At 37.1% G+C, this 24633-nt stretch overlaps 2 protein-coding genes across 8 annotated transcripts in view; one reads left to right on the top strand and one right to left on the bottom strand.

The window, feature by feature from the left end:
• Positions 1 to 3163, top strand: part of AKNAD1 (AKNA domain containing 1) — a 41291-nt gene extending 38128 nt beyond the window's left edge. For 4 of the 5 annotated variants that reach the window (XM_042953209.1, XM_042953212.1, XM_042953207.1 and 1 more), the window contains 2 exons: positions 1970 to 2024; positions 2780 to 3163. In XM_042953209.1, coding sequence (XP_042809143.1) covers positions 1970 to 2024; positions 2780 to 2911 — 187 coding nt within the window. In that variant the 3' untranslated portion in view covers positions 2912 to 3163. The remainder of the gene's footprint in view (positions 1 to 1969; positions 2025 to 2779) is intronic. The other variant, XM_042953210.1, reaches the window with a different exon arrangement.
• A 7137-nt stretch (positions 3164 to 10300) lies between these two features.
• Positions 10301 to 24633, bottom strand: part of STXBP3 (syntaxin binding protein 3) — a 53904-nt gene continuing 39571 nt past the window's right edge. The window contains exons 12-19 of one of the 3 annotated variants that reach the window (XM_042953203.1): positions 22347 to 22412; positions 21502 to 21582; positions 18750 to 18888; positions 18352 to 18458; positions 17717 to 17809; positions 15267 to 15352; positions 11541 to 11689; positions 10301 to 10756 (exon numbers count right to left, since the gene is read on the bottom strand). In XM_042953203.1, coding sequence (XP_042809137.1) covers positions 10662 to 10756; positions 11541 to 11689; positions 15267 to 15352; positions 17717 to 17809; positions 18352 to 18458; positions 18750 to 18888; positions 21502 to 21582; positions 22347 to 22412 — 816 coding nt within the window. In that variant the 3' untranslated portion in view covers positions 10301 to 10661. Of the gene's footprint in view, positions 10757 to 11540; positions 11690 to 15266; positions 15353 to 15898; positions 15972 to 17716; positions 17810 to 18351; positions 18459 to 18749; positions 18889 to 21501; positions 21583 to 22346; positions 22413 to 24633 lie in introns of those variants that run through there. The other 2 variants (XM_042953204.1, XM_042953205.1) reach the window with 2 other exon arrangements.

Genomic DNA, 24633 nt, shown 5'->3' with positions numbered 1-24633 from the left:
TGAAGTTTTTTAACGAGGCTGTTTTTAAAGTTTCCTAGTGTTGGGGCACCTGGGTGACTCAGTTGGTTAAGCATCCAACTCTTGATTTTGGCTCAGGTCATGATCTCAAGGTTCGTGAGATTGAGCCCCCATCAGGCTCTGTGCTGACAGAGCAGAGCCTGCTTGGGTTTCTCTCTCCCTTTCTCTCTGCCCTTCCCTGCTTGTGTTCTTTCAAAATAAATAAACTTAAAAAGTTTCCCAGTGTTTTTAAAAGATCACTCTAACTACTAAAGGAATGGGAATGGATTAAAGATGTCAAGAATTGGAGCACGGAGGCCAAGTAAGAGCCCAGTGCAATAATCCAAGTGAGGTGATGGTAGCTTGGCCAAGGGTGAAAGAGAAGGAGAGACAGAGGTCTAGTATTCAAGAGCTATTTAGGAGGCAAAATCAATAGTGTAGCAGAGTGGTTAAAAGTTCAGGTTCTGCACTCAGTCTGAACTCACTAGTTACTACCATATGCAGTGCAGTGTTTAAGAATGTGGCCTCTGGGCAGGTCTTGGGTTTGCATCTTGGTTCCGTGTCCTTGGGCTGGTTGCTTGACCTCTTTGTGCCTCCCTTTCCCCACTGTGCGTCTTCATTATTCTCCAAATGGGAATAATAGTAGTACCAAACTAAGAATTGGGTCAATACATATAAAGCACGTGGAAAGGTACATGGCACTCAGCAAGTGATGGCGATTATTGTTGATCATCATGACAGACTGGATGTGAAGAGAGAGAGGACTCTCAAGCCCATATCCTTCCCACTGCACCACACTGCCCTGCCTTGCCTGAAGTTTTTTTATTAGCTAGGGGCCGCTGATGGTCTTTGATGTTCTCAACCGGATAATAGATCCAAAGTGTTAAAGTGACCTGAAGAACCAACTCCTGTTAATGTGGTAGAGGAGAGACACGAAGGGAGGCTTAGAGTCACAAACATTTGAAATCAGACTTCCTGGAGATGACTGCTTACAAGTGCTGTAAGTACCAAAGAAGTCAATGCTTAACAGAAGGACTCTCAAGTCGGGGAGATATGAAGATGGCTCCATGGCCCACCTGTCAACAGGCAAGACTTGTGGCATCCCCTACAGCCACTATTCATGGCATAACTCCAGGCAGTGCCCTTCACAGAGAATGTGTGAATGAAACCTCCCAGAGCTATGCAGTGCACAACCGAACAACTGTACATAGTGACCCTGGCTCTCCTTATTCACCCAGACCATCATCAGAGACAGTCATACTTAGTGTAGTAGTCCAGAGGTGCCTATTTAAAGAGGTGCTGCTTTTCTTCTTTTAATTTATTTTGAGAGACACAGAGTGCACACATGTGGGGGAGGGGCAGAGAGAGGGAGAGAAGGAGAAATCCCAAGGAGAGCTGGTGCAGAGCCCAACGTGGGGCTTGATCTCATGAACCGTGAGATCATGACTTGAGCTGAAATCAAGTGTTGGACACCTAACCGACTGAGCCACCCTGGCACCCCAGCTTTTATTTTTCTATTGCTGCTGCCTAATTGCTATGTAAGCTCCCTGGTGCTGAAGCGAACTCAAAGTGCCTACAATTGGCAGATTTGTGTGCATTTGTTTTATAAATATGCCAAGGTAGAAGGTTGGCCCCTAAAGAATGAAAACTGAATAAACTGGAGTGTTGCCTCTTTCTGTGACAATGGAAAGATTCTGGGAGGAAACACTTCCCAGATCATGGTCATGGAACCATCTTTTTCTGAAGCTCATCTGTGGTCAGCCACACGGGGACTATAAGAGCTACAAAAAGCGGAGAGTGCACAAAGTCCTAACACCCAACATGCACACAGCCATTACTGAACCACAGAGTTAGGGAAGAGAGGGGAGCTTTACACAAGTATCAGTGTGCTTTTGCCTTCCAGAAAAAATAAGATTTTCATGACCTACAGTTCAGACCTTGCTACACCCACACCCCATTTCCACTTCTGCAGGATTTCTGGAAGCAAATCCTTAAGCAACTTGCACAGTATGGAAACGGAATCTGAGGTGAGGACTTAGAAAAATCCATACCAGAATCCTTGCAGCTTGTAAGTATGGTCTTGGTCACAAAACTGATGGCTTTTAAATTATTACAGTATGGTGGCACCAGGAAATGCTCTGCTAATAAAAACACTTTGTGCTCAGCACTAACATAAAGACACACAGCCTGAGCAGCCACATGGTTTGTATTATTCCTAAACTGGTTCCAAGGGAAATTTCCTGGAGAAAGTGTTTTGTGGGTGGTGCCTCCACTACAGGATCCCCCTGGCCCAGGAGTGAAGGTAGTGGACTGTTTCCAGCTGCTCACAAGTCTGTTCCAGTGACACTGGGGTTAGAGCTGCCAGCACTTCCCTGTTTTCAAATCAAATTCCAGGCCACCTTCAAATGCTTTAGAATGCAAGCACTAATGCCCCTGGGTGCCCTCTCAGGGGTTATGACCCCTAAATCCTCTTCAATCAGCCCCAATAGCTTTCCTTCTTTCTCACAGATTTGTTCCTCTGCACCAGGGCAACAGCCCAGCAGGTTGCTGACCTCACCCTCTGATTCACACTCATCAGTCACGTGTTGGGTCTCTTTTCTGTCCCTTTCTCTAAAAAATATATTCCATCTCAGACTGGTTTCCTAGGAAACCAACCGTTAAAAACAAGAATAGACCGGGTGGGAAAAGAATGCTCCAAAAATTCCACCTTGCAATGTTTAATAATGAGATAACCCAATTAACAGAAACAGTAACTTTAAATATGTGAATTTTTCCTCTGTAGATTTTAAACTCGTCTTTGGATCATGCCCTAAGGACAGCAACCATTTTGAAAGAAACTACTGATCGAATGATTAGAACTATTGCAGAAGATCTTGCCAAAGTACAGAGATGGAGGAATCGGCTGAAATACTAGTTTGACCCAAGGCAACCAAAGACTTAAAAAAAAAAAAAAGAAAAAGAAAAGAAAAATGCAAAGAAAACTTTATCTTCCCTCAAAAAGTATCTTATTACACAATTTAGGAAGGTGACTTTCTAGAGACAATACCAAAACCATAGAAAATGGGGGGCACCAAGTGCTTAAAAGGAAAAAAACACAATGGACCCTGATTCTTAAATTGAAATCAACAAGTATTTATTTTCAAATAAATCTGTTATTCCTAACTCATAATGGAAGAAATTAAAACAATAAACTAGGGGTACCTGGCTGGCTTAATTGGAAGAGTATCTAACTCTTGATCTCAGGGTCATGAGTTCAGGCCTCATGTTAGGTATACAGATTACTAAAAAACAAAACAAAACAAAAAACAAAAACAAACACTTAAAAAAAGGACAGAACAAAACAGACTATACTTTTGCCTTTTAGTATGGCAAAAAATAAAGTTTAGAAAACCCAGCATCAGCGAGGCTGGGGATGACAGGTGCTCTCATACACTGAGGGTGGAAGTATAAATTGGTGCAACCTAGTGGAAAGAAGGCAACTTGGTACCAAATTCTACAAATGTCAAAGCACTTAAATTCTGAGCAGCAATTCCACTATTAGCAATGACTTTAGGTAACTCCCACAATAGGCCATGGTATTACACATGGGATGGCCACCGAAGCACTGATGGGAAGAGCCCCCAAGTAGAGCTAATCTAAACACCCAAATGAGGAATCATAAATAACAACAGTCCTGCAATCAGTCAGTACTCTGCGGCCACTGAAAAAAATGTAGCCACTGGGCGGGGGGGGGGGGGTGGGGGGGGGGGGGGGTGGGGGGGGGTGGGGGGTGGGTGGGTAGGGAAGACAGTGAAAAAAGGCAAACACGTAATAATACATGCAGTGTGACTTCGTTTGTGTATGTTTTTCAAAGGGCATACATATTTTCTGGAAACACACACAGAAACATTCTGTGGACCTCTAAGAAATGGAGATGGGAGTCATCCAGGGAAGGAAGAATCTTTCCTTTTCGTTTACTTTCTGTATAATACGAAATTCTTATGTTTGTATCATAAGTTATGTGAAGATCTCTTAAAGTCAGAAATACGCAAACACGTTAGTCCTGTATTAATGAATTTGGGACAAAAGTAAAGACAATTCATTACGACTATGTACCAGGTATTAACTACATTTCATGTAGAATGCCAGAACAAGATTCTGATTTGCTTCTTTAAGGCTGATTTAGAACCTCTTTAATGACAGAGCAGCACATCATTAGCTCTTTCCCTCTTTCCTGAGGCCTGTATTCACTCAAAACAGTCAACAAATGGTTTCCTAACCCCCAGAGCTTTGCTTAGTGGTAAAGAGAGTTGAATCCATTCCCACTTTGAAGATCTTTGCGGTGGCCAAGGCAGCTGCTATTTGTCTAGAGCTGGCTAGAGAATAGGCTATTTTTAACTTTGGAGCTTGGAAACTGGTTAAGAGTGCCTTAGAAGAGATAAAGCAGAGCCAGCCTGAAGATGCCTCTGACTCTGTGGCTACAGGTACTTTAAGCTGTGGCATTATAAGGAAGATAGTGAACACTGGTAGTAGCACTGTAAGAGAAAAAAGGGAGTTTAAACTGTGTATATGCTCTTTCAAGAGGCTTTTAGATTCAGCACTTACCTAAATTTAATCACCACTTGATAACCTGTTTTATGTGCCAAGCATCACTATCCTGTCCTCAAGTTTAAAATTATACTTCTCTGGCTGGAAGGGTTCTTATATGATTCATTAGTTCTTAACTTTTTTTGAGTTCAACGCTCTTTGAGAATCTGATGAAAGCTATGGAGTCTCCCTCCCCCATACTCCACTCTTGCAGGGAAAAGGGATGTAAGAACGCACAATTTTGCACACAATTTTTAAAAGTTCAAAGACACCGGAAGCAAATCCACGCAATCCAAGTTAGAAAGGACCACCATAAGTGAATGTTCCTAAGCCCTCAATTAACCTTTATAGAAAGTTAACCCCTTGGGGCGCCTGGATGGCGCAGTCGGTTAAGCGTCCGACTTCAGCCAGGTCACGATCTCGCGGTCCGTGAGTTCGAGCCCCGCATCAGGCTCTGGGCTGATGGCTCGGAGCCTGGAGCCTGTTTCCGATTCTGTGTCTCCCTCTCTCTCTGCCCCTCCCCCGTTCATGCTCTGTCTCTCTCTGTCCCAAAAAAAATAAATAAAAAACGATGAAAAAAAAATTAAAAAAAAAAAAGAAAGTTAACCCCTGTAATCATTTATTTAAAAATATGGCCCACCTCTACTTTATTAAACTATATTCTAAATGTTAATTTTATATTTCCTTAATGACTGAGGATCATTATGAACAATCACTGTGACAGGCTTAATCCAAGAAACAGAAATAGGGCTATGTCCTTAAGAAGTCCTGGAAAAGTGCTAAGCTCTGATTTACAAAGGTAATTTTATATTTACTGATCATGTAGTCTTGGCTGTCTCCTCCCTTGTTTGTGTAAATTCTGACAGATCTCTCTTTTAATTCTGATGCAGTAACAGACCAGAAAAACGAGCTCGTTAACTGTTTATTTCCAATGCTGAGTCAAGGGACTCACCATTGTTGAGGGCAGCGGTGTAAAAAAACATCTGGCAGCTTCCACTGTCCAGAGGCCTCTTCATGTCTACGTCTAATGTGTAGCTGTGCTCTGGCTGCTTCAGGTTGCCAGGAGCAAGCAAGCAGGATGAGGGGGGAATGCTTTTATCTCTTTAATAAAAAATTCTAGGGATGCCTGGGTGGCTCAGTCAGCTGAGTGACTCAATTTTGGCTCAGGTCACAATCCCAGGGTCATGGGATCAAGACCAGCGTCAGAGTGCGTGCTGAGTATGAAACCTGCTTGGGATTCTCTCTCCTCCCCCTGCCTCTCTCCCCAGCTTTCATTCTCTAAAATTATAAAACTAAATGAAAATAAAATTCTAGGGGGCGCCTGGCTGGCTTAGTTGGGAGAGTATGCAACTCTTGATCTCAGGATTTTGAGTTTGAGCCCCAGGATGGGTGTAGAGAGATTATTCAAAAGTAAAATCCTAAAAAAAAAAAAAAATTCTAGCCATCCACTTTAACTATTAGATTATACAAATGAAAACCCATCTTTTTATCACTCCTTTCTACTGTAATCTTACTGATTTGAGTCTTAATGATTTACGTAAAAAAAAAATTTTTTTTTTTAACATTTATTTATCATTGAGAGACAGAGACAGAGAAAGCATGAGCATGCGAGAGGCAGAGAGAGGGGGAGACACAGAATCCGAAGCAGGCTCCAGGTTCTGAGCTGTCAGCACAGAGCCTGACGCGGGGCTCAAACTCACAAACTGCGAGATCATGACCTGAGTAGAACTCACTTTACCGACTGAGCCACCCAGGCACCCCTGAATCTTAAAGATTTAAAACAGACCTAATTCATATTAAATACGAATATATTTAATGCCCAAATTGTTGTTTTGGTAGCAGAAATTTTATTGTGGGATGAAGACTTTTTTGGTCCTTTGATTTTAAAAGAAATCTGCCTGCAACCTGACAGAATTCACAGAAAGTTACAAATACCTACAGGAGAAGTGAGTTATGGAGGCATCACATCTTACAAAAATAAACTGCCAGGATCTGGGCTTTTGGGCTCAAATCCAAGAATTTTTGTCTTTGTGAACGACTGATATTTTTCTTATTTTTTTGTGAATATGGTTGAACAATGTGAATCCACTATACTTTATAAGCCAAGCACACATCAACAGGAATTAATGTGGGCTTCAGAGATACTGAATAAATGGTTTCATTTAGTTGTAACAGTGAAATGTCTTCTTCAGGGTCTTGGTATCAGAATCTGTAATTGCTAATTCTGAAGGTGGAATTAGCTTATACTAAGAATTTATGTGAGATGAACACTTACATCTTCAAATTCAGTAAGAGATTTAGGAAACAAAGGATCACTCCAATTCTAAGACTAAAATACATGTAAAATGGAGGCCTCAAAGGATCTCACATCATTGTGATAGGACAAATCATCACTGAGGTGTTAAGTGACTCAATGAATGGGCCAGTGTTTGCTGTCATCACACTCTTGGTTCCATTTGTCACAGGGCATTGGATTAGTCTAAATCTCTGTTCCACACAAGTACTAACCTTGGACTGATAGTAACCAAGGCTTACAAGGACCACAAATAAAATGCAGACACCCAAAACCAGCCCTTTCACTGACAAAGTACTGTTCCCACGCTTGATATTCAAAGAGAGCTGTTTATTAATGTCAAGCCTTTCCTCTCCACATAAACATCGAGGTTAAATTACATAACCTTTATGTGCCCTAGTTTCCTCAGCTTTAAAATGGAGATGATAATAATAGTCCCTATCTTCATAGGATTAAATGAGAAGATTAAATGAGGTAATATAAGCACTTCTGCTTGGCACATATAATGCTCTAAGTCAGCACTTGCATATTGTTACTTAGTAAAACAGCAAGTTATGAAATTAATATATCAAAACAATAGCTTTCCTATATAAAAAATGTTTGAAAATAACATAAAAGATCCAATTCACATGGAATCACAAAAGAAAGATATTATGGAAATATACAGTACCTATATGAGGAAAATAAAGGTTCTGAAGGTTATAAAGACTTAGGTAAATAAAAAGACATTATATATTCCTAAATTTCAAATTTCAATATTATAGGGGTGTCAATTTTTCCTAAATTAACCTACAAATTTACTGCAATCCTAATAAAAATACCAAAATAACTTGTGGTATTAACAAAATGATACTAAAGTTCATTTAGAAAAATGTAATAGCCAGAAAATTTCTGAAAAGTAACAGTGATTTAGGTAGAGATTATATCTATCACACATTAAAATACAGCATGAATTAAAATAGGGAAAAATACAAACTAATGGTCAATAAAACAGAATTCAGAAACAGACCGAAATGCAAATAAAGTCTATGATAAAGGGAGTATTTCAGACTAGTTGGGGAAGGAGAAATTGCCCAATAAAATCTGTACAATATCTGGGTATTTAAGAAGAAAGCTGGATCTCTATTAAATAATTTATCAGTCAGGGTTCACTGTAGGAACAGAAACTCTGCTAGGTATTTCAAAGAATGGGACTGAATATAGGTCCTTAAAAATCAAGAGAAAAAGCTGCAGGGGCAGAAAGTGGGGGCCAACATGTTTTAATTTAAATTTTTTTTTAAATTTTTATTTTGAGAGAGAGAGAGAGAGAGAGAGAATTTCAAGCAGGTTCTGAGCTGTCAGCACAGAGCCCAACTTCACAAACTGTGAGATCATGACCTGAGCTGAAATCAAGGGTCGGACACTTAACTGACTGAGCCACCCAGATGCCCCAGCCAACATGCTTTTAGACTCAAGGTTATATCACCTTCTGTGATCCAGATAATATAAATTCAGTGCTGCTACTGCCACCAGCATTGCCTCGTGCCCATGCAGCAGGTGACAGACACTAAAACATGGAGTCTGGTTGCTACAAACTTCAGGTGGCAGGAGCTTGCTTATCCACTAGCACAGCCGTGGTATATGGTCTCTACCTTCCAAATCTTGACCAAATGCAAATCCCTGGCAGAACCTAACCTGTTCAGAACGAACCCTACTTACCTTGGAGTCTACAAAACTTCATTTTTGGCCTTTCATCCCCTTTGGTATGAGATGGGGAGGCATGGGACATAATGTCAAGTGCTAAGAGACCGTACCTAGCATATATTCTCACACTAAAGTCAATTCCAGATGGATGAATTATCTGTAAAAATAAAATGAACTTATTGAAATGTTCCAGAAGAAACAGTGAATGACTTTATAATATTGAGCGTAAGAAGTATTTCTAAGTACAACATATAATACCAAAGCCATAAAGGAAAAGTGATGGATTTACTACATAACGGTCATACCTATCAGCACAGTTGACCCTTGAACAACATAGATTTTTTTAGATAAAAATACAGTACAGTATTGTAAGTTATTTTCTCATGATTTTCATTCATTCATTCATTCATTCATTCATTCAGAGAAAGGGAGAGAACGCAGAGGCAGGGGAGGGGCAGAGAAAGAGGGAGAGAGAATAGAATGCCAAGCAGGCTCTGTGTGCTGTCAGCACAGAGCCCAATGCAGGGCTTGAACCCTAAGCCAAAATCAAGAGTTGGACACTTAACCAACTTGAGCCACTCAGGCTCCCTGTTTCTCATGATTTTCTTAACATTTTTTCTCTCATTTACTTTATTGTAAGAATACAGTATATAATACATATAACACAAAATGTGTGTTAATTGACTGTTTACGTTATTGCTAAGGCTTCTGGTCAACAGTATGCTATTAGTAGTTAAGTTTTTGAGGAGTAAATGCAGATTTTCAATTGCATGGTTGGGGAGGGTGGGGGTCAGTGTCCATAAACCCATGTTGTTCAAGGGTCAGCTAGATTTTATTTATTTATTTATTTATTTATTTATTTTTTAACGTTTTATTTACTTATGAGACAGAGAGAGACAGAGCATGAACAGGGGAGGGTCAGAGAGAGGGAGACACAGAATCTGAAATAGGCGCCAGGCTCTGAGCTGTCAGCACAGAGCCCGAAGCGGGGCTCGAACTCATGAACCGCGAGATCATGACCTGAGCCGAAGTTGGCTGCCTAACCGACTGAGCCACCCAGGCGCCCCAGGGTCAGCTAGATTTTAAACGCACAAATACTTTGACCAGCTATGCCATTGCCAGAAATTTATATTATAAAAATTTGAGTGTTTGCGAAGGTTATGTACCCAAATAATGCAGCATTATATATAAGCAAAACTCTGAAGATGAGTAATATATAAAATTATGGTCCATAATGTGACAACACTAGGAGGACAGGTTAAAAGAGATATTTGAAATGAAGACATTCCTTTTGTGTAATACCTGTGCAAACACATCCTTATATTATCCAACCTATACAAATATTACATTGTTTTTACAGAATATCAACCCGGGCTATCTTGATGGGAAGATTATGGTGCGTTCTTTTTTTTTCGTAACTCTCTGATTTAGAATTTTTAAGTTCCCAACTTCCCTTTCCTCCCCTGCCCCCCAAAAGATAATTTTTGTAACTATACATTTATTTTCTCTTAGAATATTCACAATTAATTTTGGCTTTCTAATTTAAACATACATGACTCTGAAATTACATAAAATTGTGTTCTTTAGAAGTATCTGGGAAGACAGTATACACTGTGAAATTATTTCTATTAATGACAATACTATTTTACACATAAAAGAAATTATGAATTTCAAATGGAAAAAAACCTGCACTTATAGAAAATCATTCTATCATACACACACTTAAAGTTTTTACTTTTACTACCTTTTCACTTAAAATAATTCTTTCCCAAAAAACTATATTTCAGTATAAGACAGATAAGCATCTGGTAAGTAATTAATATGTACATAGGTAGTTGTGAAAAATTACCCACAATTCTAATATATTCAGTCCCAAAGGTGAAAAATTTCCTTTTAGAAAGCATTTTAACATTTCTTCTCATCATCTACAAAGCAACACTATTTAAATTATTAAACATGGCAAATCCAAAGATATGTAATCATAAAGTCCCTTAAGAAGTATGTTTGAAAAATCATTATTCCATAAAATATTTACAGTGTTAAATTACATGGTAGCAACCTTGTCTTGATCTATTTTAGTTGAACATATTAATAAGAATCTCCAAAAAAAAAAAAAAAATCCCTATTCATCCTTAATTAAGGAGACTTTATCCTTGGGTTTATTCAGCATCTTTATATCATCCAAAAGCTTTCTGGGTGTTAAAATATGCGTAGAACCTGGTAGGAGAAAAGATAAATTTTCAGAGGCCAGCACTTAAATAGATTCTTCTTGGTTAATTATATTGCCCTGTCCCTCAAATTTGCAAAGTGCCATAGCTTGGAGCAATTTAGCAAAATTTCTATAGGACACGTTCCTGAAATCTGCCTATACCACAATATTTCAAGTCCTTCCTCTTCATTGAACAGTAGGCTTAATAATTCACTCCTAGGGCTCTGTCTTCTTTGTGCTATATATTGATATGCTGAACAGCAAAACTGGAAGTTATTCTATCCCTGTGGCAGAACACAATAGTCACTGTTCAACCACAGGATCATTAAGCAGTGCTCTAGATTTAGACGTGGTGTACAAATGTTGCATTCCATAGACGAGGAGAGGTTATATATCAGTGGCTTTGATAAAATTCTTAAAACTAAATTCTACACAAGACTTGCCAATGTCACATCCACAAAAACATTCAAAATATTTCTGTAATAAAAATGTATTTATGTCTCAAAATTTATTTCATAAGAGCAGAACATAATATTTTAAAAGATACTTAATATTTAAGTCATATAGTATCTTCAAGCTTATTCCTTCAAAATCAGAGTATTTAAAAATCAAATTATCAAAAAGGTCAACCAGGAAAAACTAGTACATCACATAAAACACACTATGATTAATACCTTTTTGCACTGAACAATTTAGTCTTACATATAAAATACAACATAAAGTTTTACATATATATTCTTGCATTTAGAGTTTGTTTAAAATAAAATTGAAAAGTGGAAAAAAAAGACTTACCAATAATAACTTCACAGGATTTATGTGCCTGAGAAACTTCATAAGCACAACGCATTTCAGAGTATGTAATTCCTCCAATTACAAAAACAATCAGTTTTGAGCCATTTTTCCTGTCCTCTAAATAATTAGCTCTGGGCTTCTGGCGAGCACTAAAAAATAAACACAAACATGTTAGAAACATTTCCAAAACCATAGTGCTTGTAGATTTCTTAAAAAGGCTAATTCAAGCAAACTCAAATTTGGCACCAACTACACTGATTTTATGGAAATGACTTAACTATGTTATGACTGGAGGATCAAGAATTAGATAGGACAGCGTCACTTCAAGTTTAATTTTGATCAGGGGTGCCTGGCTGGCTCAGCTGGAAGACGGTGCAACTCTTGGAATTCTCTCTCCCTCTCTCTACCCCTCCCCTGCTCACTCTCTCTCTCAAAATAAATAAACTTAAAAAAAAAAAAAAGTGGGGGGATGCCTGTGTGGCTCAGTCAGTTAAGCACCTGACTTCAGCTCAGGTCATGATCTTGCAGTTCGTGCATTCAAGCCCTGCAATGGGCTCTGTGCTGACAGCTCAGAGCTTGGAGCCTGCTTCAGATTCTGTGTCTCCATCTCTCTCTGCCCCTCCCCTGCTTGTACTCTCTCTCTGTCTCTCTTTCAAAAATAGATAAAAAAAAAAAAAATTAAAAAAAATTTTTTTTAAAAAGAGTGGTCTCTGAGGGCTCTCATAAAAAATAAAATACAAAATAAAAATAAGATAAAACTCTATATACCTGAAAAGTCTATGACTTTCTGGAGTCTTTAAAACCCTCTTGCTTCAGTGCCACTTTCTCCATTTTTTTTAACTTCACAAAGTCACAGACTTCTCAGGTATATTATTTCTTCATGTGAAATAAATGAGAATGTCAGCTGTATTTATAGGTATAGGGAGGGAGGCACAGGTATGGATTTGCAGTTGATGTGGTACTGGGACATTCCATGCTGGAACTCACTGGAGTATGATGGCAGGAGATATTGAAGATATATCTGTACTTTTGTGTTACCTGCAGCATTATTCACAATAGCGACGATACGGAAAACACTTAAATGTCTGCTGGTAGAGAAATGGATAAAGAAAATGTAGTGTATATATCCAGTGGAATATTATTCAGCCTTAAAAAAAAAAAAAAAAAGGAAATTCTGCTAATGGCAACATGGATGAACCTGCAGGGCATTACACTAAGTGAAATTACATTGGACTCACAGACAAACACTGCATGATCTCACTTCTCTGTGGAATATGAAACAAATTCACAGAAGCAGAGAATAGATTACTGGCTGCCAGGAGTTGGGGGCGGGAAAGGGAAATGAGGTAGTGTTGATCAAAGGACACAAAGTTTCAGTTATGCAAGATGAATTAATTCTGGAGACCTAATGTACTGCCTAGTGACTATAGTTAACAAAAATTATATTGTATATTGAAAATTTGCTAAAAGGTTAGATCTTAAATTATTAAATTAAGCCTTCTCACCACCCCCCCAACCCACACACATGCGAAAGAAAATGATAACTTTGTAAAGGTAATAGATACATTAATTAGCTTGTGGTGATCATTTACAATATACATGTATCAAAATACCAAACTGTAGATCTTGAATATATACAGTGTTTCTAAGTCAATTACACCTCAATAAAGTTGTTAAAAAAAAAAAAAAAAGATAAAAGGAGTTAGACCTGGGTTACAATTCTGATTCTGTTGCTTTCTAATTCAGTTGCACTTTTCACCAAGTTACGGAACTTCTTTCTAAACTTCAAGGGTTGTTTCCGGATTAAATGAAAAAATGTACAGGATACACAAAGTATGCAATCTGGTACCAAGGAAACACTCAATAAATAATAGCTATTATTTATATGTCACTTCCTCCCCCAGATTGCTCTAGATCTGCACTGTCCAATACAGGAGCCACTAGCTCCATGAGGCTATTAAAATTTTTTTAAAGTTTATTTATTTATTTTGAGAGAGGGAGAGAGAGGGAGAAAGAGAGAGAGTGAGCAAGCGTGAGTGGGACAGGGGCAAAGAGAGAGAATACCAAGCAGGCTCTGCACTATCAGCACAGAGCCTGATTCAGGGCTCGAATCCATGAACCATGAGATCATGACCTGAGCCAAAACCAAGAGTCAGACGCTCAACCGACTGAACCACCCAGGTGCCCCAAAGCTACTTAAATTTAATTAAAATTAAATAAAATTAAAAATTCAGTCATACTAGCCACATATCATGTGCTCAACAGCCATATGTGGCTAGTGACTATCATACTATAGAGGACAGATATATGACATTTCCATTACTGCAAGAAAGTTCTACTGGATAGCACTGCTATTCACAGGAATCATGTTCCCACACTTCACTAGTCAAAATTTTGAGCTTTTACTTCAAAAGTAAATATTTCAAAATAAAATTTTTGTACATCTAGGGGCGCCTGGGTGGCTCAGTTGGTTAAGTGTCCGACTTCGGCTCAGGTCATGATCTCATGGTTTGTGGGTTTGAGGCCCTGCATCAGGCTCTGTGCTGACAGCTCAGAGCCTGGAGCCTGCTTCCGATTCTGTGTTTCCCTCTCTTTCTGGCTCTCCCGCACTCATGCTCTGTCTCTCTCTCAGAAATAAATAAACATTAAAAAAAATTTTTTTAAATTATATGTGTATTGGTGCATATTAATAAAGCTTTAATTTCTCCCTCTTTTATAAAAATAAATACCCTCAAATCATCTTGTCACCCACTGTGGAGACCATGTTCTAGAGGACCTCTAAGATCCTGCAATGTAGGATCCCATAGTAAACTTTTAATAATGTTCTTGTTTACATCATTTCCATCTGACATCTTAAGGAATGACGAAGGAGTCAACAACAGGAAAAAAAGTAAGAATCAGTAACTGGTTTTGAAAGATGAAACAGGAATTAAGATACACTCATGATTCCCATAAAAGATACATCAAGGAGATACTAAAAGTGCAATTTTGGTTTAAAAACTGTTTCCAAAGTAAGAGAATTAGAGTAAGGAAGCAAAAAAAAAAAAAAAAAAAAAAAAGGGAAGAAAAATGGGATCATGCTGCTCAAAACAATTATGTGATTCTAACAATTTTTAAACTTCTGAATAGCAGTTTTGAGGGATTATATTTAATTTGTTTCACATATATGTATAAGATGCTGTGCTAGTGTTTTACATTCTGATAGATTAAACAAATAGTAATTAAAATCCCTAGATCCTAAAAATCTCACTCTAGAAAGCATCTAGAAGCTTTGGTTAAAATAAGAGTGAAACTCTTTTTAAAAGCACAGCTGAAAGTAAACAAGTAAGAGAAATCTCCCAAAGGCCAGCAGTAAAAAGGAAGCTAAAAACTAGGCTGGTAAACTGAGGTGAGGCTTGGTCTGCCTTGTAGAATGTCAGCTTAGTCTTGGCAAACAAGGATGTTTACCAGTTTAATGAACAAAGGAGACAAAGCCTTAGGTATTGTGCAAAGTAGGGTCTGGGAGTTGACACCCCTGCATTACATAAGATCATGACATTCATTTGTTCTACAGTATGGTATGTTTTCATATTGCTTACCTAGACTCATTTAAAACAGGTCACAGTTAAGGAAAAACTGTCTTCTAAGTAACTATTCTTCCAGGAGAATTCTCAAAATAAGAGTACTTCTCAACGTAAGAGTACTTTCAATTATTAGTCTATAATATCATACTTCTATAGCTTTTACCTTACAGCCCCTGAGCCATTCCATACTGCTGGACACTGGGAACAATATGGCCATTCTTTTGAATCTAATCTATTATCGATGGCATCCTAGGGAAGAAAAAAATTAACACCATCAAAAAAATGTAAATTCCAGGATTTTTTTAATATTTATTTTTGAGAGACACAGAGACAGAACACGAGCCAGGGAGGGACAGAGAGGGAGACACAGAATCCAAAGCAGGCTCCAGGCTCTGAGCTATCAGCACAGAGCCCAACGCGGGGCCTGAACCCATGAACCATGAGATCATGACCTGGGCCGAAGTGGGACACTCAACCGACTAAGCCACCCAGGTGCCCCCTCCAGGATTTTTTATTTGTATGTTTTACATAAAACTCAAAATTTGTGTTAACAATTAAGGAACCTCAAGATATATAAATATTTAATAAAATAAGGTTAACCCTCTCTCTGAAACTTACAAACCTTACTTGCTTCAAAAATTAATGCAATCCTTTATTTACTTACTAAATTAATATTTACTGAATGTCTAAGTTTCATTTGGAGGGTCTACTGGTGTAAGGATTACAGAGACTTTATCAAAACCTTTATCTCTAGAGCACTACAGGTTTCTAAATACCATCCTAGTCCTGACATACCTCTTAGGCTACTGGAGAGTCCAGGTTTTGCCCTTCATTGCAATGGCTCTAAAATAAAATGTGCGCTCCTGACCTAGGGGTAATCAAGACAATCCAAGGGGATGAGAGAAGTTTTCCTTTATGTTTAAAAAAATTTTTTTAAGGGTTACATTTTATAATATACTTATATGCATGGGTAAACTATATACATACATTATGCTTTATCAGTACAGTAATGCATAGTTCACAGATAGTTCATATGCTATAACTCATGTTCATAATTTTTATGGTTAAGTGTACATGATTAAAACAGTTTGGAGACCACTGCTTTACAGCATGGTAGTATAATAGGTAGGTGGGCACAAGGAATGAGCACAAGGTACTGAGTAGTCCAAGAATATTTCATTAAGATTGTAAGAAGCCTAACTTGCATGTAAGTAAGTAAAGTAACTAAATAAATAAATACATAAATAAAAAGATTGTAAGAAGCAAAGAAACCAAGTTTCAGGAGAAATCTTCAAGGCCTTAGAATGTCACTGAGCCAAAATAGACTATTGTTTAATTAACATTTAAATTCTTGTTACAGGGTTCAGGATAGTCAATTCTCATTTTAAAAGTACTAGCCAAGGGCCACCTGGGTGGCTCAGTCAGTTAAGTGTCCGACTCTTGATTTTGGCTCAGGTCATGAACTCAAGGTTCAAGAAATCAAGCCCTTTGTCAGGCTCTCTGCTGGCAGCGCCGAGCCTACTTGGGATTCTCTTTCTCTGTCCCTCCCCTGCTCACGCTCTCTTGCTCTCAAACATTAAGATATATACTTTTTAAAGTACTAGCCAAGAAAGACTACTTAATTCTACATCCTTGTTATGGATAGGGAAAAAAATCGTATGCTATATAACAAAGTCTAAATTCTTTAAACTTTTCATCTATGTTAAACATGTATGAATGACATAAAATTAGCCAAGCAAAAGAGGAAAATCATAGTAATAAATTATAAACATTTAGTTCCCAAAGCAAAATAGAAATTGGGGTTTAAGTCAAAGGAAAATTGGAATAAATAGAACTATATGATTATAACTGAAGAATCAATGCCATGATTTTATTGTTCATAATATAATTTTTATTAGTTCATTTTCTAATTTCCTATAAATGAATATTAATTTCTAAAAGGAAACAGTATTAAAGGCATAAACCATCTGTTGGATATAACAGCAAACTACAATTTACAGTTTAATATCACAAATACATTTCCAAGAATACTAGAGTGTAACTTTTTTTTAATGTTTATTTTTGAAAGAAAGAGACAGAGTGTGAGCACGAGAGGGGCAGAGAGAGAGGGAGACACGGAATCCGAAGCAGGCTCCAGGCTCTGAGCTGTCAGCACAGAGCCCAACGCGGCGCTTGAACTCATGAGCAGTGAGATCATGACCTGAGCTGAAGTCGGATGCTTAACTGACTGAGCCAGCTAGGTACCCCTGGAGTCTAACACTTTCTAACAGTGGTAACATACAAATGTTATTTTGTTGAACTTTCATTCAAATAAATTATTTATATTTATGCTACATAGAGTTATTAAAACAATAGTTTTTTTCATAAGGCAGTATGTGTACTTATTTTTATCTTGAGGCCATTAGTGTGTAAGTTTGTTTGATATCTTCACAGAAAGAATCTTCAAGTTTCCTTTCTCCCCCTGACCCCAGATACAGCCTTCTTTTGTGAACTCTCCCAGTAGTGCAGAAAATTCCTGACCCATAGATATGCTCAGACGGACAAATATACAAAGAGTAAAGAATACTCTACAGAAAGGCGCTTAGCGTATAAGTAAAATTTAATGAATTATACCTCCAAAATATCTTTGATAAAAGGTGTCCATCGGGAGAGTTGAAAAGTTTCTTCTGTAGACCTATCCTTTCTTAATGGTTTGCCTTGTTGAGACTAATACAAATAGAGGAAAAAATTAAAAACCAGTAATTTTATTTAGTAATATTCACTTATTACATTTTCTTAAAAACATACGTAATTTACACCAAATACTATGTGTATTTGACTTAGAACTAAGAGTGGAAATGCTTACTCAAAAAAAATCTGAATAGGAGTGGTCACAAAATTTCACAGTATTTTGTGCTCCAATGATACAATTTGTAATAGTGTCAGAAATTATATTTACTCAAAAGTGCTATAAAACTTGATGGTAAAGACTGGGATTCTAAACAGAATTCTTTCAAAATTTGCTATAAATGAATCATACAGAAAAGTATAAGAGCAAATTACAACAGAAAACAAAAGATACAAATTCACTAGAAAATGTACTTGTACAAATTACTCATATACAGAAAATAAAATTAAAATTTTTCTACTTACCAAATCTATTGAGTGAAATTAAGCTATCCACATGGATTTCCCATATGAGGAAACATATTTAATGTAAACACACACATGCATGTATATGAATATATACCAAATGTAAGATTTCTTACTGGGGGGACAATGGGAACACCAAGGTAACTCCAGTTACGGATCATGTCACTCTCATTTTCTATCTTTACGTTCTGGATCAACCTGTCCAAATTTTCTTCTGTAGTTCCTTAGATAAAAATATATGAGTGAACAGTCACATAATTGCCACCACAATCATCTCTAGGTTCCAGGTAGTACCCATTAATAAAGCTTTTTAAATAAAAAACAAATGTTTAATTACATACCCCCTTTGGTGTTCTCCCAATTTCCTATTTTTCTTTATGTTTATCTTAACCAACTTCAGCTACTATCTTTGAATTTTCTAAGACTCTCTTATGATGAATAGTAAAGTACTTAATTATAAAGTGATTTTAGAGCTGAGTATTTCAATATATTCGTGAAATAAAGTCTCAATTACCATTAATACTGAAGATGTAAAGTAGAATCGCTCTTATTTTATCATAATTATCATGATTTTTGTTGAGTAGAACTGGAAGAAGTACTCGCATAGAATCTTTCACTTTCTGTCCTTCTGCATCAGTTCCAAGTGCCAGGTCCTTAATGAAAATTAAATATAGTCAGCGGCCTATAATCCAAATTCATTTTTTTTAATTAAAAACATCTTAAACCCAAGGGTGCCTGGCTGGCTCAGTCAGTAGAGTGTGAGACACTTGATCTCGAGGTTGTAAGTTCAAGTCCCATGTTGGATGTAAAGATTACTTAAAAATAACATCTTTTTAAAAATACCTTAAATTATGCCAAATTTTAATGTAACACTGATGATACTTCACAAAAAAGTAGGCATCACTTGTAAACTATTGACTGTCTAAAATATAAAAAGTCAAAAAATAATTCAAAGAAAATCATTAATCTAAACCTATGCTAATATGGTAGCCTTGAGCCACATGTGGTCAATGAGCATTTGAAATGTGGCTAGACTAAATTAAGATGTGCTTACAAGTGAAAACACCAGATTCTGAAGACTCAGTTTTTAAAAAGGAATGTAAAATATTTCACTAATAATTTTATATTGATTACATGTTGAAATAACATTTTGAATTTATTATGTTAGGTCAAGTATATTACTAAAATTAACTATATGTGTTTCTTTTTACGTTTTAATATGATTACAGCTGACCCTTGAACAACACAGGTTTGAAGTGTGTGGGTCCACTTATACATGGATTTTTCCTTTTCCTTTTTTTTTTTTTTAAGTTTATTTATATTTAGAGAGACAGAGAGAGTGAGCAAGCATGAGTGGGGGAAGAGCAGAGAGGGAGGGAGAGAGAATTCCAAGCAGGTTCTGTGCTGACAAAGCACAGAGCCTGACACAGGGCTTGAACCCACAAACCCTAAGATCATGACCTGAGCCAAAATCAAGAGTTAGATGCTTAACTGACTGAGCCACTCAGGCACCCTGGATTTTTTCAATAAATATAGCACAGGACTTTATTTTTATTTTTTTTTAGTTTTTATTTAAATTCCAGTTATTTAACATACAGTGTATTAGTTTCAGGTGTAGAATTATGTGATTCATCATCACTTAAATACAATACCCAGTGTTCATCATAACAAGTACCCTCCTTAATACCCATGACCCATCTAGCCCATCCACCCACTCCCTTCCCCTCGCCTCCAGTTAACTATCAGTTTGTTCTCTAAGTTTCTTGGTTTGCCTCTCTCTATTTCCCTTCCCCATCAATGTTCATTTGCTTTGTTTCTTAAATTCCACATATGAATGAAATCATATGGTATTTGTCTTTCTTGGACTTATTTTGTTTAGCTTAATAGTCCCTCGCTCCATCCACATTGTTGCAAATGGCAAGATTTCATTCTTTTTTTTTATGGCTGGGTAATATTCCTGTATACACACACACACACACACACACACACACACACACACACACACTTCTTTATCCATTCCTCAGTCGATAGACACTTGGGCTCTTTCCATAATTTGGCTATTGTTGAACATGCTATAAATACTGGGGCGCATTTGGCCCTTCGAATCAGTATTTTTGTATACTGTGGGTAAATACCTAGTAGTGCAATTGCTAGATCATGGGGTAGTCCTATTTTTAACTTTTTGAGGAACCTCCATACTGTTTTCCAGAGTGGCTGCACCAGTTTAGCACAGCACTTTTGTTTTATTTCATTTTAATTAATTAATTAATCAATTTAGAGGGAGAATGTATGTGTGAATGTGCAGGCACATGAGTGGGGGAGGGGTAGAGAGACCACAACCTGAGCCGAAATCAAGAGTTGGACACTCAACTGAGCCACCCAAGCACCCCAGCACAGTACTTTAAATGTATTTTCTTTTATGATTTTCTTAGAAACATTTCATTTTCTCTAGCTTACAATATCATAAGAATACAGTATATAATATGTATAACATACAAAATATGTATTAATCAACTGCTTATGTTATCAGTAAGGCTTCTGGCCAACAGATGTTATTAGTAGTTAAGTTTTGGGGGAATCAAAAATTATACATGGATTTTTTACTGTGTGGGCAGTCAGCGCCCCTGATCCTTGTTCAAGAGTCAACTGTACTATACTATTTAAAATTACATGGGGTATCTGGATGGCTCAGTTGGTTAAGCATCTGACTCTTGGTTTTGGCTCAGGTCATGATCTCACGGTTTGTGGGTTTGAGCCCTACATCAGGCACTGTGCTGATGATGCAGAGTCTGCTTGGGATTCCCTCTCTCCCTGTCTCACTGCCTCTCTCTCTCTCTCTTTTAATGTTTTTTAATAAACATTAAAAAAATTAAAATCACATATGGCTTGCATTCTATTTCTCTTTGCACTAAATAGTTTGGCGTTAAAGAGGGGCCTCTAAAACAAGTTAAATGTGCCAATGCAGTACTCTGCAGGATGCTGCATTAAATGTTGTACCTACTGAGAAAGGCCTGCCAACAGTGCTACTCTGAAACAATGTTCTAAATACTTAAATTATTCCATTTAACCAAAAACACATAATCACAGATTAGGAGGAACTGCTTACTATGATACTTATAGCTACATGATAATGTTGGTGAATAGTGATGTATTTAAATACTGCCTAGTTGAGTCCCCTTCTAAGAGAGATTTTGTGGTTTAGCACACCTTACAAAGTTCATTCCGGAAATGTATTAGGACATACGTATTTCTCACTCTGCACATACCTGTTCACTTTTGCAGAGCTTTTCTATATTAGGCTTGAATTTATTCATGCAATCTTCTGCTAAGTTAAGATGGACAACTTGCTGAAAAACAAATCAATCATTTAAATCATTTTAATTTCTTTTTAAGCAACTGATAATACTAAACTTGTAAGATGGGCCTGAAGGAAATTATGGGCTTAGGCAGAAAGTAGGTACCGTGTAAAGCAAGGAAAATAGCTCAAGAAAAAGAAAAAAGTGACAATTAACATGGTCCACAGGAGACAATCAACAGACAGCAAAAAACAGAAGGGTTGAGTATGTGTTGGGTTTAAGAGTAATGAAAAAGAAGCAGAGAAAGAAAATCAGCTAAGTCCTTAAAGTTTGAATTTATATTATTGGTTCTTGATTAGGGTGCCATATGATAAAAAATGAGTTAAAATTATTCTGATAATGACTCATAAGAAAGAATGATACACCACCACCACCACCAACAAAAGTTTACCTACCAACGTGGCTTAACTGCTCTTAACTACTAACACATAACTATTAAGGAACCAAGTAGAGTAACAACCAATGGTCAATCCAATATTAAATTTTCTTATTAAGTTGATAAATACAAAATTCTCTGTCTGGCTGTTCAAGACAAAGGTATAAAAAGTTTAAGCTGGATTTGGATGAATCTACATTATATACAGAGAATACTACTGAGAAGCTTAAGTATTTGGAAAATTTCCCAGACCTAGACTAAAATTTTAGAGGTTAACTAACACCAACTATCCCATGACACCCACTACTAAACCTGACTATAGAACTGGACGACTAATAAACTAAAAATGATAAAGTATCTCATATACAATACTGCTTACCTTAGTAATCTGTTTACGGAAATGGGGCATCTTTTTCATCAGTTGCGCAAGAGCACTAAGTGATGTCTAGAAAAAAATCAAACATTTTTAAAGCAAACTTATAATTCTGGTATTTTATATAAAAATTGTTAAATCTTGTAGTTTTATTGTTAATTTTCTAAGTATTTGGCAAATTAAAAAAATTCAAGAGGCTTCCAGTTTCAGTCACAATAAAGTAGCTAATTTCAAAATTACTCTACCTCCATAAACAAAAATAGAATTGGACAAAGTAAATAAGACAACTCTCAGGCAATGGCTAAGAAAAACTGCTCACAGCTAAGATACGTAAGCAGAAGAAAGCACTGAAGGCGATCCCTGCACTTACCCTAGCTTTTCCCTTGAGCACTTTAGAAAACATGGTGAAAGGAAATAGAATTCAACTAAAAAGCACTAGTCTCTCCAGGCAGAGGAAAAAGAGGTCAGAGTTTGGGGCTGGTGAGACAGGGTTTGGGGGGCAGGGTGCTAGGAAAGAGGCAGTCACAACATAACTCAAAGATATAACTCAAAGAAGGGTTGTCTTTGGATCCCTGGCCAAACACCAACCTGCACATGTAAAGGGCAAAACTTTTAAAGGTCTAACACAGAGGGGCACCTGGGTGGCTCAGTTGGCTAAAAGCATCCGACTTTGGCTCAGGTCATGATCTCACGGTTCGTGGGTTTGAGCCCCACGTGAGACTCTGTGCTGACAGCTCAGAGCCTGGAGCCTGCTTCAGATTCTGTGTCTCCCCCTCTCTCTGCCCCTCCGCTGCTTGCGCTCTGTCTCTGTCTTTCAAAAATAAATAAAACGTGAAAAAAAAACTTCAAAAAAAAAAAAAAGGCCTACCAGAGAACAACGGCTGGGTGCCTAAATGCTGAACAGAGATTTCAGAGGGGTCTTAGTGCTAAGAAAATACTGGCATTCTCTGATCCAAAGAAGACAGTGTTAAGGGAATATCCCCAGAGATTAAGTTCTAGTCTAGGACTATGTCTCTGAACTAAAGGAAATATGCTAACCATAACAGTGCCTGACATGAAGTGGCAACAAAATTAAGATTATTCATCAGCAAATTAAATCCCTGCCAGAACAGAACTCAATACTCTTTGCAGGGAGAACATCATCTAGAGCTTCTGCAATGTAATCTGTGATGTCTAACATACACGAAAATATTACTGGACATATAAGACAAAAAAAGTGATCAATATTGAAGTGATAAAATAGTAAAAGTAGACTCAGGACAAAGAAGATGCGGTATATATACACAATGGGATACTACCAGATGTAAACAAAGAATGACATCTTGCCGTTTGCAACAACATGGATGGATCTAGAGGGTATAATGCTAGTGAAATAAGTCAGAGGAAGACAAGTATCATATGATTTCACTCATGTGGAATCTAAAAAACAAAACAAAAGAACAAAGAAAAGAAGAGACAAACCAAAAAAACCAGACTCTTAACTGCAGAGAACAAACTGATGGTTACCAGAGAGAACATGGGTGGAGGCATGGGTGAAACAGGTGAAGGGGATTAAGAGTACACTTATCATGATGAACACTGAATCACATATGGAATTGCTGAATCACTATATTGTATACCTGAAACTAATATAACACTGTACGTTAACTATACTGGTATTAAAAAAAAAAAAAAAAAGGTAGACCCAGGACAATCCAGATGTTGGAGTTAGCAGACAAGGAATTCAAAAATAGCATATTTATGTTAAAGAAAACAGAGGAAAAGATGGACTAAATGGATAAAAAGATACAGTACTTCAATAAAAAATTAGAATTTATTTAAAAAATTCAATGGATGTCTTGGAACTAAATGCAATATTAGAAATCAAAAACATAGTGATTCCTTTACAATGCTGGAGGGACTATAAAATAGTACAGCCACAGTATTTTGGAATTTTCTTATGAAGTTAAACATATATTTACTGTATGGCCCAGCAATCTCACCCTTAATGGTCTATCCAAGAGAGTGAAAACATCTTTTTACACAAAACCTGAATGTTTTATAGTGGCTTTATTCATAATTGCCAACAACTTGAAAAAAATTTCAATGTTCAGCAAGATGGGAATAAACACAGTGGAGTGCTTCTAAGCATTAAAGGGTAAAACCACTGTTACAGCCAACATGAATGTCAAGTGCATTATCGTAAATGAGAAAAGTCATACTGTATTATTCCATTTAGATGACATTCTAGAAAAGGCAAATCTACAGAGACAGAAAACAGATTAGTGGTTGCCAGGATATCAGAGTTGTATAC

The sequence above is a fragment of the Panthera leo genome, chromosome C1 (genome assembly GCF_018350215.1).
Source record: "Panthera leo isolate Ple1 chromosome C1, P.leo_Ple1_pat1.1, whole genome shotgun sequence".
In the NCBI taxonomy this organism is placed as follows: domain Eukaryota; kingdom Metazoa; phylum Chordata; class Mammalia; order Carnivora; family Felidae; genus Panthera; species Panthera leo.
Note: the sequence above shows the minus strand (reverse complement) of the source record. Positions and strands in the feature narration are given on the sequence as shown.